The sequence below is a fragment of the Emys orbicularis genome, chromosome 1, assembly GCF_028017835.1.
Source record: "Emys orbicularis isolate rEmyOrb1 chromosome 1, rEmyOrb1.hap1, whole genome shotgun sequence".
Taxonomy (NCBI): Eukaryota; Metazoa; Chordata; order Testudines; family Emydidae; genus Emys; species Emys orbicularis.
Genome location: NC_088683.1, coordinates 119,077,567 through 119,096,940, shown reverse-complemented (window position 1 = coordinate 119,096,940; position 19,374 = coordinate 119,077,567). Strand labels below are relative to the sequence as shown.

Genomic DNA, 19,374 nt, shown 5'->3' with positions numbered 1-19,374 from the left:
GTTAGACACCGTACTATTGACTTCATTACCGTTCATGGAGCGTCCCGTTGAGTCCAATACCGATGACAATGGTGTCTGCACCAACGTTTTCCACATCTGCGGTGTATCAGGCATCAGCAGACTTGCTGTGCCTTTCAGTTCCTGACTTTCCACTTATCCAGGAACGTTCAACTGTGGCGGCTTTCTCTTCGGTGTCATCGACACTGCCTGGACTGTTTGTGGATTTACTGTTATTGTTGGCACCATCATCCGCACCACCTCATACCTAGGGAGCTGGGTTGCAGTCTGCTTCCTGCTCAGTACCGGGATTTGCCGGCGCAGATACTATCTTCAGTACTGACAACTATTATGGTACAGTCTACATCTGCATGTCCAGTATCAGCTTTGACTTGGGTACCGATATCTGCTCCGGTACCAAGTGTGGATGCAATGTCTCTATCAGTACTGAAAGTGCCAACTATTGTACTGTCGTCAGTACCGATGAGACTGGCGTATTGGGTTTAAGATGATTCAGAGTGTTTACTAGCTCTGCCTGGATCAGTGGCTCCATTACCATCAGGCTACTTGGAAGAGTCTTGAGGATTGAGTTTGGAGACTTCGCCCTCACCTTCGCCTTCACGGTACCTCTCTCAAAAGTCGTTGAGACCTCCTGGGAATCATCAGGATTGGTATTGCTCCTGGAGTAGAGGTAAAGGCTCCTGGCCTAGCTCCTAGTGGCCACCAGTGTCATACCCCTGTCCACAGTGGCCTCCTTGGAATCCCTGGGAGATACCTTGTTTGGCGAAATCCCAATCTTCAGCTCAGTCCAGAGCAAGGTTGGCAGTTCCCCCAGTAGCCTCACCTCCTGAGCCACCTGTGCTGCAGCCACAGACCGAGGGGACTGAACCCCTGATACAGTCACACGTATTGCCACAGGAGATCTCATTGGTTCCACTCCCCTCTTCTTTCTTATCACTAGATGATGCTAGGGTGCCAGATATTTCATCTCCGGTGCCTGAGGATTTTAAATCCTATCAAAATCTACTGAGATGAATAGCTTTAACTTTGGGTATTCAAGCTGAGTTTGTTCAGGAGAACACTTGTAAGTTAGTGGATACTTTTCAGTCCTCAGCTCCAGGAAGAGTGGCTCTCCCTATAAATGAAGCAATATTAGAGCCTGCCAAGTCTCTGAAATACCCCAGCGTCCTTAATGCCCACAGCGAAGCGTACTAATATTATGGCCCCATGCAAGGTTTTAAGTGTTTTTTCTCACATCCAGCTTCTAATTCCCTTGTCCTGACAGTGGCAAATGAGGCTACAGCAGGGAAGATATAAATCCACACCTAAAGAAAACGTTTACTCAACCTCTTCATTACAGATGCATGTTGAGAAGCAGAAGGACCAATTATCTAAATGTGATTTTGTAAATTGGGATGCTATGTCCAAGTTTACAGATAAGTTGCCAGAATCCTCCAGGGAAGAGTTAAGGTGTCCATTGCAAAAGGCCACTTGAGAGGACAACTTTGCAGTCAGCTCTAGACATAGCAGATGCTTCATCCATATTTATGACATCAGCTGTAACAGTGAAAAGGCTTCATGGTTACAGAGTTCCAGCATAGCTCTTAGGTCCAACAGATTCCAGAGGTTACCTTTCGCTTTTTGTGGATGGGAAAGAGGTGGTGATGGCTGATATAGAGGCTAAGTACAGAGAAATAGGTGCTTTGAATGGGATTGAAGAGGAACAGTTGCTTAGCAGAAAGGCTCTTAAAGCACTTATTGAAGATGAACTGTGGGATATGGACATAGTTTTTAGCAATTCCATCCATAGAAATGAATCACAGCGCATATCCTTAAAAGCTGCAAAAGACATGGCGCTATCAAAAGTAGAAGAAAGCACTGATGTCAACAGTAATATGAAGACTCTGTTTGCAGCTGCTATGAAGCCTTCAAAACCCAAAGAATAATCCAAGGCTCCATCAGTCTATTGGCTTCAGTCATGAAGAGCAGACTAAAGCTGTGCTCAAATGCAAAGACGAAAATCACAGTGAAGGTGGCAGAGACTACTACAGAGTTAACCACAGATAAGTCATTGTTTGCTTGTCTCCTGATCGTGTCCATATCTCAGCATGATGTTGATCTACGTGACTCTTTGGGGAAAGTACGAGTTCTCTGTGGTACCACGATTGATGTTAGAATGTTATGGAACAATGCATGTGTGCCAGGCGAAAAGCAAACTAACGCTTCTTAAGCCAGCACCTGTTGACAACGTAACCGGTACCTTATGCCAGCATAGCAATCATAGATGGTGTGGCTGAGGTACAAGCTCTTAACAAACCAGAAACTGTTAACACCTGCTGAGATGGCAGAACACTTCATTATAGGCTATAAAGAAAATACTGGACGTATGACCAAGTCCACCTTGGGTTTGACATGTACACAGAGGGATCAATTAAAAATATTACCAGAAAGAAGAGACTCCATGGTATTGCACGTGCGCAGTACAAAAATCATGGACTCCATGAGCATCTTCAATGTCACAATGAAGAAACTGTTAACACCCGCTGAGATGGCAGAACACTTCATTATAGGCTATAAAGAAAATACTGGACGTATGACCAAGTCCACCTTGGGTTTGACATGTACACAGAGGGATCAATTAAAAATATTACCAGAAAGAAGAGACTCCATGGTATTGCACGTGCGCAGTACAAAAATCATGGACTCCATGAGCATCTTCAATGTCACAATGAAGAAACTACTCTCTCATACTTGCACAAAGGATGAATTAACCACATACAATGCAGGAAAAACACTTCAGCCTGCAAATAATTGCTCAAAGAATGTTATCTCATGGTGTAATGAAGCTGCTGCCTCACACCATTCATTGGAGTTTCTTCATAACTCTCATGAGGAGGGTGACACTAAAATGATCTTGCCTGCCATCAATGCTACAGAGACAGGTGCTACTAAACTCTGTATTTTTGCACAAGACACAGGTATTCTAGTACTTTCTGTGAGATGCTACCGAAGACTTCCTCAAGATTCTGTTTTTGTGCCTGCTTCTATGGAACAGAATTGCTGTATGTCCCCCAGAGATGTTTTCCTGTTACTCAGACCATTAAAAGTCGCCACACAGCCAGGTTTCTGTGCCCTTTCAGGATGTGACACTGCTGGAAGGTTGGCTTGAAAAAACAAATTATCTTACTTCTGAAGACTGATTTGTCACTCTGAAGATGCTTGGAATGGCTGATACAGTCACTGATGAGGTCATAAATGCACTAGAGGTGTTCACATGCCAAGTTTACCACTTGAAGATCAGCATTATGACACTTGCTGAGCTACATTGGTAGATGTTTTCCAAGAAGCAGACATACAGAGAAAAATTGCCACCAATATGGGCAGTGCATTTATACCTGCTATCAAGACGGCAAATTATCAAGCAATGGGATGATCGGGTGCATCCAAAATTACCTTCCTCTACCAGACATGGATGGGTCTTGGAGGATGGACTGATCATACCAGTTATGTGTGAAATACTGTGTGCTCCCAAATCAATCCTTCAGCTAATCACATGCTCATGTGCAAAGACCAGATGCTCACCACCCTTCAAATGTTTGGCCAGCAGCCTGCGTTGTATGGAAATGTGTGACTGCGGCACAGACAAGGATCAGTGTGACAATGTGTCTAGCAGTGTTGCGCTACACGGACACAACACTGATGATGAATTTGAAATATATTTTTTTCAGTCCTACATGTCAAGGATAACTTCCCTAGGATTACCAAAGATCAACGCCTTTTTTTTTTTTAATGTAAACAATGTATCCCTGTGTTAAAGTATAATTTAAAAAAACCTTGATTTTTAAATATTTTCTTTAATATATAGCTACGTAATTGTTCTAGGTTTGTCATGTTTGGTACCATTGTGGTCATGGGAAAAAGGGCTTTCGAATAATACCCAACTCAACTCATTTCTGACAACATTATATTATCAAAATTTCCTCCAGGCAGAGGACCTGGAGGCAGGGGCGGGGAGGAGCAAGTCCCCCTTGCCACACTACAAAGGGTGACACCCTCGAAATTATGATTCTGTAGATTTCTACAGATCAAATGACACCACCCTTTCCTTTCTATCACTAACCTGGCCCTAGAATAAGATTTTACTACATTATGCTCCCAGACTATTCAGGACATTTTGGATTATCTGTTACATCTGAAGTCCTCAGGTCTGTCTCTTAGGTCTTTGAGAGTCCACTTAGCGGCAATATCTGAGTTCCATCCACCAATTCAATGGAAGTCAATTTTTTCTGACTCCCTGGTGATTAGATTTTTAAAAGGAGTTGTCTGTGTCTTCCCTCTGTTATAGAAACAGCACCATTGTGGGACCTTCATATGATGCTGGCCGCCCTCGTGGGTCCTCCGTTTGAGCGCTTGGTAACTTCTAGAAAGAGGGTGGGTGAGTTGCAGGCTCTCATGGCAGGACCTCCATATATGTAATTTTTCAAGGATAAAGTCGACCTAAGGCCACATACAAAATTTTTGTCTAAAGTGGTATAACCTTAACCAAACTATATACTTACCTGTATTCTTTCCTAAACCACATTTGAATACGGAGGAGCAGCACCTTCACTGGATGTGAGATGCTGTGTGGTGTTCTACTTGGAGAGGACTAAACCATTTCATTATTCACCTCAACTTTGCCTCGTATGCAGATCAGATGAAGGGTCAAGTGGTTTCCATGCAGATGATCTCCACGTGGATTACTACCGTGACAACGGCATATGGAGTAGCTCAGTCTACACCTTCATAAAAACTGGTGGCTTATACAACAAGGATCCAAGTGGCTTCGGTCGCATGCCTCAGTGATGTTTCTATATTAGACTTTTGCAGAGCAGCTGCCTGTTTTCCAGTGCATACTTTTACCAAACATTATGCTATTATGACTGCAAACTTTGAGAAGGCAGCTCTGCAGCTCACCTTTAAGTAGACTCTGAGCCACACCTTCTTCAGTTACTGCTTGTGAGTCACCTGAGTGGAATACACGTCTGCAAAGACACACAGAAGAAAAAACAACAGTTACTTACCTATTCTGTAACTGGTTCTTCAAGATGTGGATTCAGACATGTATTCCACAACCTGCCCTGTGTCCCCTCTGCATCGGAGTCATTAGCCTTGAATTTTGGTGCGAAGGAACTGGGTTGGGGTGGCACCATCATTATATAGTCATGGGAAGGGCAGTGGGGCTGAAGGGTGCAACCTTCACCTCTCGGTACTGCTAAACAAAGTTCTCTGGCTTTGGTGCACTGGGCAAACCCACACTTGAGTGGACTACATGTCTGTACCCACACCTCGAAGAACAAAAGTTACAGTACGCAGGGAAGTAACTGTTTTTTCCCCTTTGGGCATGTGCATCACAGCAGGCTTCCTTATTTGTATTACAGTAGCTTGTAGAGGCCCAACTGAGATTAGGCACCCCATGGTGCCAAGCACTGCACAGATAGAGTGGAAGACAGCCTCTGCCCCGAAGAGCTTACAATCTAAACAGACAAGACAGACATAGGGAAGGAGGGGAAATGGCGGCATTACATGATTCATGAAAAAGAAGGCCCCACTCTAATACTGGATTGGTGTAATGGGGAAAAGAGGTAGGTAAGAGGAGGGTCTTTCTGCTTTGGAAAGGAGTTGTTTTTCTCTCACTCACCTGTCTCTTCACCCCTCAGCAGGTACTGTCTGAGGGGTTACCCCGGCAATGCTTTATCAAGCTTGTGGGACTAAATAATTTATGTGGTTTGGTTTTTACTAGGTGGAAGAAGAAGCCGGTGGAGAATGGGGAGGGACTGAATTCTCTCAGGAGGGGAAAGCTTTCAGAGGAGCTTCTCAAGTCCTAGTCGTAACCACCTTTGTTTCTAAAATGGGAATGGAGAGGAAATATATCATGCAGGGGAGCAGGGCAAGGGGCACTTCAGCACAGGAATGTTATCTCTGGCCTTGTGTTCCTTTACAAGAGGCAGGCTGCATCAGGACTGAGATAAATAGGGGCCTCTGGCAGCTTTCACACCACAGCTAAGCAGGCTACCCTGTTAGGAAAAACAGTTCCCTTGAGATGATCTATGGGCTGTTCATAGCCAGCGGCCCTTCCAAAATGCAGAACTATAACATTTTCCTATTTAAGACGTTGTTTGTGGCTATTTGAGCTGATTCTTTGTTTGTGTGATGAGCTGCTTTTGGCTCTCAGGTGGCTCCTGATGTTTGACGAATGACATAGTTTTTTCATGTTTCATCATACGCACTCACGTTAGCCCCTTTCTGTGTTTGCAAGCAGCTTCCAGGCTTGACTTTGTGCAGCTCTGCTACATGAGGCAGGTGTGCTTGTGTCTTTAAAACTAAAGGCACAAGGTAAAATGGTAGATGGGATTAACCAGTGTTCTCTGCAAGTACCTCCTGTTGGCAAGACTATAGATAGTGTTGTTCAGGTGTGTGAGCAGATGTTTTGAACAGCAGTTTGACATCATTATGAGCCATAAGGGTACAGCCCTCAATGAGATAGAGGGTGTCACCAAGAAGCAAGTGTCCCAGGCAGATTGAAATGTTCTTCTCCCTACTTTGCTCAGTAATGCAGCCCCTTGTGAATCCAATTGATGTGAGTTGATGGCCACCTTTCACCATTCTAGCTCCACTTAGGCTTTGGGAGGAGAGCCAGTGTAAGCCAAGCTGTTTGTGTTAATAGCAGCAGTCTGAGAGCTGTGAGCTGTAACCATTGCCCTTCTGGCTATAACTACATAATGAGGCAAACAGCCTGGAATCGGTTGGCATCTGTTCCATTTGTGCTTGGGGGTGAGCTTGACAGTGTCTTACGCCCAAACAATGAAGACTGACAGCGCCTTTTAGAAGCTCAGTAAACAAATCTTCTGTGCAAAGTGTGCCCATCTAGAACAGAAGTCCCTGGCTGAGGCTTGCAATAAGTCGAGCTTATTGGGTCATGTTCTCCAATATCAAACTGCATGTTTTTTTAAGAAAAAGAAAATGGAGGAATCTGGCCAATGTTGCTCCTGAGTTGCACAGCTAAAAAGAACAAAATCAGTCTTACATTGGCAGTGTGTCTGGGAATGTTCTCCCTTCCTCCCTGAAACTTCCCAGCACACAACACCTGCCAGGCACGTAAACTATCTTGGCATAACCACATTCCTTTGTCTTACAGTTTAAAAGAGCTTTTATCCTTCCAATATGAGCCTTGTTCTGGAGACACTGCCACTGAATCACCTCGTCTATCCCTATGTATTGCTGCAGGATTGGTTTAATTCTTCCTATACCGTCCCTGATGTGGTCATGGGGTGGGAGGGACAAGCCTAACTCTTGTCCTGCACACGTGTTGGAGAGGTGGCTAGTGTGAGTTTCACTAGTGTGTATAAATGTCAGTTTGGTTCCTCTCCCCCCACTCCCCATTTATAACTCCTACTAAATTTATTTCTGTCCACCCCTGCAACGAAAAAAGCCATACTGTCCATAGTCCGTTAATCCGACTCTAGAAATGAGTCTCTGCTGCTTTTTTGCTTTCTTCTGAGGAAGCTGACAAAACATGAAGACTCTCAAGAAGAAAGGGTGAAATAAATCCCCAAGAGAAGGACTCCTCACCCTTCTTCCTTTCATCCTTTTTTCAATCTATAAACTTCATGGATACATTGCTGGATACCCAGAGTGGGCTAGAACGAGAGGGCAAGCCAGAAACAGCCTGTGACAGCTGTGTGCGTTGGGGGAAGCTGGGCCTAACTGGAATACACTGCAATCTGTGAAAGGGTCTAATACAGAAGATAATCTCTCTCTTTATGAGGATTTACTATACCCTTTATTTGCTCTCTATCACGTTGGTACTCTTCCATTACCCATAATCCATTTCTCTTTCACGTCAGCCAGGATTGGCAGATCAGCATTCCAGGTCCGATCCCCTGATGATGTGAACTCAGCGTTGGGGAATGTAACATTGATTACAAAAATAGTTCCGGCCGAAGTGGTATCACCATCTAGGCATCCCAGAGAGAGTGAAATGAAGCGTGAATCCTAGTTGAGTGTGCTATTCAGTTTTATTAATCTTTTAAAAATACTGACACAACATAAGACTATTGTTGCAGCAGCAAATTGTAGAGAACAAAATATCCTTGGAAATGTAGGTTAATTCTCTGATCTTTTGCCTGTGGAGGCCTGTGTGGTTTGGGTCCTGTGAGAACATGGTAGTCCCAGCTGAGTTTCTTGTGGACATTTGTCCACATTACAAAAGCAGCAGCAAATGTAGCATGATTCCTGGGGGGAAACCCCAAGAATGTTACAACAGAGGATGCTATAGGTCCAAACTGAGGTTCGTTGGCAGGTGGGTCAGGGCTAGAATTGTTGTTGAAGCTTTTGTATATCACTTGCCTGCAATTCTGCTTGATGAAGCAGTTTAACAGGCACTAATCCACCCAGGCCTGATTTCCAGAGGTGCTAAGCACCCACAGATCCCATTGGCTTCAACTGGAGCTCTGAGCACGTGGCACTTTTGGAATTCAGCCCCACAAGTGTTAGATCTCGATCAGCAGAGTTCTTTTTTTACTGTGGAGAGCAATAGGAAACACTGCTCTACAGCCAAAATGCTTCTGAAATAAATGTAGTCAAACTTTACTAATTCTGGGTCACTGAGAACAAAAATGATGCTTAAAATTGTTGATTGGCTCTAGTTTTCAAGATATGCTATTGAGTCAGTATATACGACCCTTGACTTGGGAATGGCGGAGGATAAGTGAGTTATAAAGGGAAGGGATCTCAATTTAAACCAGAAATGACTAAAATACATCTTTGACTGGATCTATGAATAAATCTATGACTGGGTTTGGACAGTACTTGCTTTTTAGGCAAAACAAGGAATGATGCAATCTGAAGCTGGTATTGCGTCATACATGATATGAATTGCATCATGTTATTCCTAGAAGTCATGGATGATGCAATCATAACGAAGCTTACATCACTCTGCTGAACAAATTGCCCTATATCAGCTCTAGAAATCATACAGTGTCGTGCTCTCTTATTTGTCAGTGTTTGATTTTGCAAAGGGACACATTTCTGTTTAGCCAAAGTGAGCAGAGATGCCTCGTACTTGTGTGAACAGTGCAGATAACTTCTGCTATGTTTGTGGTGAAGTGACTTTTGCATCACAAAAGCGCAGTATAACCACTATGGTTAAGAAAGCCTATCACCTTTATTTTGGCTGCAAAATTGGAGATCAGGACAAGAGGTGGGCCCCACACATATGCTGCAACACTTGTGCAACAAATCTTCGCCAGTGGTTGAACAGGAAAAGGAAATCTATGCCTTTTGCAGTGCCAATGATTTGGAGAGAGCCAACAGATCATACCAGCAATTGTTACTTCTGCATGGTGCCTCCAGTTGGGAAAGGTGTGTCAAAGAAGAAAAAGTGGACTGTGCATTATCCAAACATTCCATCAGCTATACGTCCAGTACCCCACGGAGAAGGACTGCCGGTTCCTGATGCACCAGAATCATTCTCACTTGAGTCAGACGAGGAAGAGGAAGAGGATGAAACTTCTGGTCCTGAACCATCAATGTCACAGGACCCACATTTTCTCCCATCCTCCTCCTCTGAACCACACCTCATAACACAAGGTGAACTGAATGACCTTGTCAGGGATTTGGAACTACCCAAGAGTAAGGCAGAGCTGTTGGGCTCCAGACTACAGCAGTGGAATCTCCTGGCAGGTGATGTTAGGGTTTCCATGTTCCGTGACCGTCAAAAGGACCTTGTCCCATTCTTCTTCATGGAAGGTGATCTTGTAGCCTGCAACAACATCGATGGTGTGATGGCAGCCCTCAACATCGTTCACGATCCAGATGAGTGGAGACTGTTCATTGATTCATCGAAGACGAGTCTTAAAGCTGTTTTACTGCATAATGGCAATGTTTTGCCATCAATTCCAGTTGGTCATGCAGTCCATATGAAGGAAACCTATGACAACATGAAACAATTTTTGAGGTGCATAAACTATGACCAACATCAGTGGCAGCTTTGTGGCGATTTGAAGGTTGTTGCTCTCTTGCTTGGTCTGCAGACTGGATACACAAAGTACTGCTGTTTTCTCTGCAAATGCGATAGTTGTGCAAGAGATTCCCACTACATCAAGAAAGATTGGCCACTCCGACAGTCATTGGAGCCTGGGAGGAAAAGTGTTCAGCATCCACCACTTGTTGAATCAAGGAAGATTTTGTTACCACCCTTACACATCAAGCTGGGTCTGATGAAGAACTTTGTCAAGGCCATTGACAAAACACAAGCAGCTTTCAAGTACCTCCATGGAAAATTTCCAAGGTTAAGTGAAGCTAAGATAAAGGAAGGTGTCTTTGTTGGTCCTCAGATTCGTGAACTTCTTCGAGATGATGCATTTGACCATGCACTGCGTGGCAAGGAAAAGACGGCATGGAAAGCCTTCCAGTTAGTGGCAATACATTTTCTCGGAAACAACAAGGCAGACAACTACAGGTTGTTGGTGGAAAACCTCCTCAAGGCATACAAAAGCCTTGGTTGCAACATGTCACTAAAGATACATTTTTTGCACTCTCATCTAGATTTTTTTCCACCGAACTGCGAAGCAGTGAGCGACGAGCACGGCGAGCGATTTCACCAGGACATTGCAACAATGGAGAAACGCTATCAGGGCAAATGGAGCCCATCAATGCTTGCAGACTATTGCTGTACAGTGACAAGAGATGCTCCATTTAATGAATACAAGAGACAAGCCAAGAAGCGTCGAGTAGACACTGAATAGGACTAAACTATGTACATAATAGTTTTTTGCCTTTTGTTTCATAATAAATTTTATTTATATAACCCTTTTGCTGATTTTTAAAGTGTTACATAAACAGGACAGGTGAAATATTATCATGTAAAGCAACCATAAACACATGAAAAGACCTAGGTTTACAATTTATGATTAAAACTCTACTATCTACACAATATACACAGACATAAAATGTAAAAACTTAAATATCTTAGAAACAGTAGCCAATCAGTTGTTTTAATTGTCATATTTGAATTCAGCACATCAAAATACATAATAAATAGCACATTTCATCTCTGAAGCAGACGACTTCTCAAAAATTGTAGACCAGTGAAATAGATGGAGATGTGCTGAGCTGCAGCTGTGTTTAACCTGTGGCACTAAGTTTGGAATTTTCTCAGCTTCTCTGATGCCTTTCTTTGGTGCTTAATGATATAAGCACTTGATGACATTGCTAGTGGGGTTCCTAATGGCTGCAATAACAGGCATCAGAATCAGTATTACGATACCAGGACTGTCATTGTTGGGACTGTGATTCCCAGTCTCTTGTCTTTCCATACACAGCTTTCCCATTTTCACCCACCTGGTCGAGGTTCAGAGGTGTAGGTTCTTCCACTGAGCGCTGCTTTTAAAATAGCCCTTGGAGCTGCTGTCTTTGAGATGGACTGTTTTGTCCCATGCACAATCCTTGCGGTTTGCTGGGGTTAAGGGGAAGCAGTGAACCTCTTATCCAGCATCCTCCCCAACTCCCACAGTCCCACAAATTGTTCATTCAGGTTTCTTCTGCAGTCCCAGTTTTGTCACATACTGACAGGAAATCAGGTCAAGTCCAGAGAAAAACACATCTGAGGCTTGAACCTGATGGCCTTGCAACAGGGAGCTTCCTCCGGCAGGAGTGTCCCTTTGTCTCCCACATTTGAGACACTCCTTATATAATGGTGCACGCTTCAGTCCCCATGGCAATGGCTTCCCTGCCCCTTGAATAGGGGTCCCTGTGCCTGGCCTGACACAGCTCTGGCCTTTGCAGCTACATTATTCTTGTTCCTCTCTCAACCAAGACATGTAACTTTTTATTAGCATCCTTTGGCCAAAAACATTAACCAGGGCCCACTTTGGAGTATTGCTCCTTCTCCAATTCAACCCATAGGGGCTAATGTGGTAATGGCATCAGGTCCTCTCTCACTTTATTCCCCTTTGGCCCTTCTCACCCCACTGCTCCTTGCTCTGAATTTGTTTGCAAATATTCAAACCCAGTTCATCAGATTCATTGTTTGTTTACTGGCTTGTTCTTTAGGTCCTAATGTCAATGGATTGGAGGAGCCCAGCCTGGCCAAGAGGCTGCGTGGCACACCTGAGCGCATTGAGCTGGAGAATTACCGGCTGTCGCTGCAGCAGGAAGAGGAACTGGAAGAGGTTCCCGAGGAGACCCTGGCAGAGCATAACCTGAGCAGTGTACTAGACAAAAGAACAGAAGAGGATGTGCCCAGCAGGTTAGCACACATTGTACACGTGTCCCTGTATCCACCCCAGCAGGCTTGTGTCTACTTGCTCTCATAGTGCCCTTTCCCATACACTTTACTGAGGCTCCCCTTTCTGGAGACCTGATAGCCTCATCCGCACTTCAGAGAGGTATTTTATACTGGAGTTTCTGTTCTAAACCCCTATTTTGAGTCACTTAATAGTGTTTTGAAAAAGTTATTTCTTGTACTGAAATTTCTCATGCTCAGTCTTGGCTCAGAAAGGAATTTACTTTTTGGAAAATTTCATCTATAAACAACTGAGTCATTTGGGTGAACAGAACATGGGGTCAGAGGGGAGTGTTTTTTCAAAAAGTTTTTTCTGCCTATTTTGCGCTCTGACAACTGAAAACCATTTTTGGTTTAAAACTTCAAGTTGGGCAGATACTTAGCCGTGATTGAGTGCCTTTGTGTCTAAGAGAGCTTGGCTTGAAGTAATAGCTATGGATAGCGTAAAACAGGATACACCACATGCATGTATGGTCATTTCTTCAGCTGCAAAACGGTACACCAGAGTGCTAGGGGCTCAGTGCTCACAAGTGTGGGCAAACGTGTCTCAGTAATTTCTGCAGCAGCAATTCAGTTTGATAAGGGATGAGCGGAACCTTTGCAGCCTCAGCGTCCTCCAGATAGTGTGGCTCTCTTACTTCCTGTGGGCGCTGCTCCATACCCTTTCATTGCAGCGAGAACTCTCCTGAACTGTTAACTCTTTGGCTGTGCAACAGTTCTTACATTCTTAAAATTGCCACTGTAAACTCAGATAATGATATAGCTGATGGCTAAAACCCAGATCTTACAATACAATTACCTGCATGCTTAACTTGAAACACATGTGTAGCCCTGAGTGTCTAGTTGCCTACCTCAATTATACAGGTGAAACTGACTTCAGCTGGGCTACTCAAGAATGTAAAATTAAGCACATTCATAAGTCTTTGCAGGTTCAGGGCCTGGGTGCATTCTGGGGTGAGCAAATGACAGGATGCAAATAGAAGAGGCAGCAACTGGATATTTGACACTATCTAGCCTTACTAGTCTTCAGTAGTCCTGATGCATCCTTATCTTAAAAGCTCTGAACAGGTTTGAACTAGGATGAGTAAATACCTGATGTCATGTGCTGTTTCCTTTACTAGAATAATGATGGTGTTTATTAATTATTTTAGGAAGTTCTCAACAAGATCTTATTTTGATATAATTTATTTATTTGAGGTGTTGTCTAGTGACCTAGTTGGATGTTCTCTGCAGTTTAATGTGCTAGACTTGAGATACGTTCATATTCTCTGTCCCTCTCCCAGCCCACTGCTCAGATATAATAAATAATGTTGCTATTGTTAATATTAACACGAATAATAATATAACTGTAGCTTTTATAGTACTTTTTAGATCTGAAAGTACTAACCAAAGTTCACTAGCCTGGAGCTATATTATTATTGGCCATGACTTCATCAGATCACATAAATTAAGAATAGTTGGACCTGGTCAGTACTTGGATCGGAAACTCCAAGGAAAAAGGAGTCAACGGAACCAAGTGTTAGCTTTGGCATCTCAGACTTCAGCTGCTATTTCACCTCCTCCAGATCTGTGCACACTTTTCTCCCTCCCTCCTCCGCACCCATTTTTTATTTAGAATTCTATCACTCTCCCCTTTTTGTATGTTGACTTACATTTTTAATTTTTAATTTAAGCTTTCTCTGGGGGGAAAAAAAAAAAAAGGTAAATATTATTTTTGGACTTATAAAATATCTCTCTGACATCCTTGGGCACCTGGACCAAGATTTCACAGCAATAAACATAACTTGCTGGCAAAGGTCAAACCAAATACATTCCTCCTATGACAGATTCATCATCACTACCCTGGGCAATAAGCGGAGTTAATATGCACATATCCGCAAATGCAGTAATAATCGTACGTAGCACTTTTGTAGTATGTGTCACAGTCGAAGCATTTTAAAACATTATCAGATTAATCCCCACAAAAGGGCAAAATATTTGGCATCTGATCAATAAGGGAAGTAAATTCCAAGCTGACATCCCACTAGTCTCAAGCCACTCTAGGGACGGCTAATGAAAGTACCCTCGCATAATCTTAAATAACACGGTTGTGCATAGAGAGGGAAACTGTTTCTAAGGTAGCCAGCCAGGACCTAATCATTGTTGGACTTCTGTAGAATAATAGCCACACCTTTAATCACATCTAGAACTAAATAAGATACCCACACAATCTTTGGAGAGCATGTGCAGATTTTAATGTAAGATACATTCAGGGTCATTTAAATTTTCTTCGTCCTGATTGTGTGGGCCATTCACAGTTAGATTATCCCTGCCAGATGAAGGATCTGGGCTAAGCAGTTGCTCCAAAGTGTGGTGCTCATTCCACTATGAGGCACCAAAGTGTCAACGGCAGGTCTGTATTCAGACAGCCCAGCACCCAGAAGGCTTGAGGGGCAGATTATCCTTAAAGAGAACATGCAGTTAAAGTGGGTGCTGTTCATACAGTGTCCCACCTTTGAGCTGAAGCCACCGTGGTGAAATACTCTCTAATCTCTCTAGCTGGTCACTCCAGATTAGGGTTGAACCATATTGCGAGATATAATGGAGGCAGCTGGCACTGTCACTCTATTCTGAGCCTGCACGGTGGAGGATGAGAGTCTCCAGGCCTTTGGCCTGGCTCCTTTCTCCAGCACTAAATTCGCATAGATGCATTTTTAAGAGGTATCTCCCTGAATATTTGAGTCTCTCTGTCAAGTCATTCAGCTCTTTTCTCTGATCACTGGTTAACAGAAAAAAGGTCCTAGCTGGGTGGCCCAGAGCTACAAGCTTGAAAGATAGCTCTGTCTCCTTTCACCCACTCAGCCTCTTGTTTCTCAGTACTCAAAGGTTAAACACACAAGCGTGGAGCAGATCAATGCCAGAGAAGGTAAAGTGAGGTGTGGAGTGAAGAATTTACACTCTGAATATTACATGAGATAAGCAGGCTGGCTGGAGAACACAGCTTGATCCACGGAGTAGTCATGATCCACGGAGTAGTCATGGCAACAGCTTCAGCAGCAGTAAATTTTATTGACAGCGCACTTAAAAACCCAGTAGGCGACACCTGTCAGATTTATTTCTGTACTGAAGAGGAGGAAAGTGTGCTATTAATCAGAGGAGGGAATAAAGACCACTTTTTTTTAATCTCTCTGAGAGCATCTGTATAAAGCCATTGGGATATGCTAAGACCTCTTGGGAGCTTGCTGTATGCCAGAGGCTCAGCATATATTTATGATCTGATTCATCATTTACCTTTTGAAAGAAGGGACAGAGAGTTAAAAATAACGTTTAATTTCTGCTGTGGAACGCAGGATTATAACATTTGCATTATATATCGTACAAAAAACACATGTTGTAACTTTGAAAATTGTCATGAAAACGCACTGGACCATGCACAGAACCTACCTGGATACCCCATACTGTGATGAGGAAAAAACAATGTTATCTTATACATTTTATTTATTTACGTCTGTCAGAAAGTATTCTCCTCAGGCAAGTGAGTGAATAAAATTTTGCAACGATGCATTAGAGCAAGATTAAGGTTAGGTTTTTATCACACAAAAATAGGAAATGATAATCCTAAAAGTAACCTGAACTCTTCCCCTGGAGTTATGTGCATCTATAATTCTAAGAAAAATTGCGTTGCAATGTAGTACTTGTTGGAGAGTGTCTTTGTCCCAAACTGTGTGATCATGTAATGAAAGCCTGCACGTCAGGGACAGAGTTAAGGTTGTTGTAGAAGTTATACATTCCAGACTTGTATAGACTTTAAATCTTAGGCTTTTTTTATGTTTCAGCTGATCAGTTTTCAGCCCTCACTTTTATTGTCTGGCAATAGCAACTCTGTGACTGCTCATCTTACCACTTACGCACTTTAGTAATGGGAAAGATTACATTAAAAATAAACAGCAAATACATAACACCATTCTGGCAAGAGTACCTCAAACATTGTAAAATCTAGTGTAGATGGTGCAGAACAGAAGAAGGTAGCCAAGTGAGAAAATGTCAAATGAAAGATTGTTTGTGAGAAATCCATTCCAGGAAGAAGTTGAACCAAGGACCTTTTGTATCCAAAAGCAGTGAGGTTACCTATTGAACCAAAGGTGAATGGGCATTTTCTGTGAGCAGTAATCTCGAATAAGCCCTTTTATGTAAAAGTTACTGCCCGAAGTATCAGTTGGTTAAACACTGCTGTTGCTGTCTCACACAACCAACAAAAATAGAAAACTAGAACAGAGATATCCTCACTCACCCGAGTTTTAACCAAGCCCGAACTATTTTGCTCTTTAAATCAGATGAGATTGTGCCTATTCACGTCTGTATGGCAAGCATCCAGGCATTGCACTCCTTTTCTCATAAATATCATAAAAACACAAGATCTAGTCCCCAAATTTATTCTCAGTGAAATCCTTGTTTCAGTGACAAAAATAACTTAATTATTTTTCTCCCACTAGCGCTAACATATGCCATCCTGAGCAGCATCAACAGAAATGTGTACTAAATTCCAAACAGTTACTCATGCAAGCTCATCAAAAGCGCCGAGATTCACAAATTCCACCGAAGGCATGATTTGAAGGCACTGGGATTGCACATGAGTAACTGAGGGCCTAATGTAGCTCGCAGAACTTTTATTACAGGTGATGTGTAAGAAGAGTATGTAACCCAGCTCAATTCTCAGACCTCAAGCCAAGATTCATGGGGGATTGGCAGTTGGAAAAAATGTCTTGACTTGTAAACTGAGTCAGTTTGATACAGAAATCCGAGAGAGACAAAATGAAGCCTCACAATGACACTTTTACAGTCTCCTGTTGAGTCAGAACTCACATTTGAATTGCAATTTATTGTTGCATAATGTATTAATGCTGGAATGCACTTAAATGTCAGTAGCACAGGTTTTATCCCAGACAAAAATATCCTTGTTAAACTAGAGTTAGTCATATGCTTATATCAATAACATTAGGATAGCAACCTTATTAGAACACTGAATGGACAAAACATTAAAAGACCATGAAATACTAGTCTTAAATTCTAGTTTAAACAACTATAAACATTTAAAAGTATGGGAACTTCAAATTAACATAGAATTTCCTGACCTTCTAATTTTTAATGAGTTTTTAAAATATAGATATGAATTTATAAACGTAACTCCATCTTGGGTTTGTCAAGGGGTTTGTCCTTTTTAAATATGAACTGATAAAATTATACCAGGATGCTTCAACTGCAAACTGGGTCCAGTGGAGTTTGTATATGTGAGGTGAGAGGAAACTGTCAAGATCTGCTGGATTAATTGGTGCAGTTTGCAAAGTCCTTGCCCTTGGGTCTTATAAGTCTATTGCAGTGGGTGTGCATGTCTTGCGGGGTACTTCCCAGATGGACAGAGCTTGAAAGTTTACCCTACACATTCCCAGAAGGGTAGGACCATTGACAGCTCAGTCCTTGAACTAGGCAGCTTTTGTAAACTTTCCAAAGTACATTAGATCCAAGTACATTAGGGCCGAGTTTATAAAGGTTGCCAGAAGCTGCCAGAGCCTTATTTTTCCTAAAAAGGGTGTATATTTAGGAAAAATGAGAAGAAACTTGCAAGCAACACCAGACAAGCAAGTGGTGTTAAGGATTTTCTATGGCACACAGGAATCCCCACTGACCTTTGACAATCTTTCTGCAGGGTGAACCAAATCTGTACCTAGCACAAGATCCTGGATATAGTCGACTTTGTAAAATTAATCTGGTTTCTTGCAAAGTTTAAGTTTGCTAAAAGCTGACCGAGCACTCAGATGTTCCTATTAGGTGAAAAACTCCAAGGATAAGAATCCCAACTTCTCAGATAGAATCCACTCTATAAGATCTTATCACTTGCTTTAGATAAACACGTTTGAAATTTCTAGGCCAATCCATATTTGGTAGTAGGATGTGACAATGCATCAAGAGCCTGATTCAGTTGCTATTGAAATAAATGGACAGATTCCCTAAGACTTTTTTTTTTTTTAATTGGCCTAACTCCTACTGAATCTGATGCTTCAGAAATAGCTTCTCCAGTTCACCTCACATTTGTCAACTAATCTATAGTCACAGACGAAGTTTGTAAAATCTGCAGTGCATAGGACCTCTCTTGAGGAATTTGGGCATGGGAGAAAATTAGCTTTAGTATGGTAATATTGATATAACCTGAACTCTGGAAAAATTGTCATCACTCCCTAGTACCACTAGCTTTTAAAGCATACAAAGAGCATATGTGTGACCAGCTGAAAAGTTAAGGATTATTCCCATACAAAACTCACCCTGAGTTTAAGATTCAATCTATTTACCATATATAAACTTGCTGTATGTTAGTATAGATATTCCTCTCCCGCTATACGTTTAGATGAGTGTTCCTTTCTGAACTCATCAGTTCAAATCTGCCAAAGTGCATTTCAGCTATTTTATTTATTTCAGTGCATTTCTTGAGAGCTCGGTACAGATGTAAATTAAAGCAGGCTTTGAGTTACTTGAGCATAAGCGTTTGAACAAATTCTTGAGTTGAAAATGTACCTTTTCTTGTCTGGATAACTCCAAAATTGGCAAATGTATCTATGAAACTTGCCAATAAATTCCCTTCCTTGCTGGTAAAAAAGCATGAAAGATTTCAGCCTAAAAGATCATTTTTTAGAAAAAGGGTTCCTGGAAAAATTGGGTTGAAAATGGTGGGAGTGCCTTCTCAACATTTAACTATAGTGCCAGTACCTAGAGGTTATAATCAAAGAGCGACGCTTGTTGTATCTTTCACTTACAAAGTCAAGCCTTCTCCTAACAAGCGATTAGGAGAATACTTAGTGGGAATCTCAAGCAAAACCAGTGAATGTTTCACGAAGGAAACCTTGTAATGTGTAAATCATAGAATCATAGAATATCAGGGTGGGAAGGGACCTCAGGAGGCCATCTAGTCTAAAGCAGAACCAATCCCTCCTTTAAAGAGGGGGTGGCTATCAAAAATGGGTCATACTGATATACATGTTTGTTTCCCACACAGTGATTTACAGACTTTGCTATGAGAGTAG

At 42.3% G+C, this 19,374-nt stretch overlaps 1 protein-coding gene across 4 annotated transcripts in view; it reads left to right on the top strand.

Moving 5' to 3' along the window:
- Nucleotides 1-19,374, top strand: part of MICAL3 (microtubule associated monooxygenase, calponin and LIM domain containing 3) — a 168,515-nt gene that overhangs the window by 95,567 nt on the left and 53,574 nt on the right. For all 4 annotated transcript variants that reach the window (XM_065405170.1, XM_065405164.1, XM_065405156.1 and 1 more), the window contains one exon: nucleotides 12,091-12,286. In XM_065405170.1, coding sequence (XP_065261242.1) covers nucleotides 12,091-12,286 — 196 coding nt within the window. The remainder of the gene's footprint in view (nucleotides 1-12,090; nucleotides 12,287-19,374) is intronic.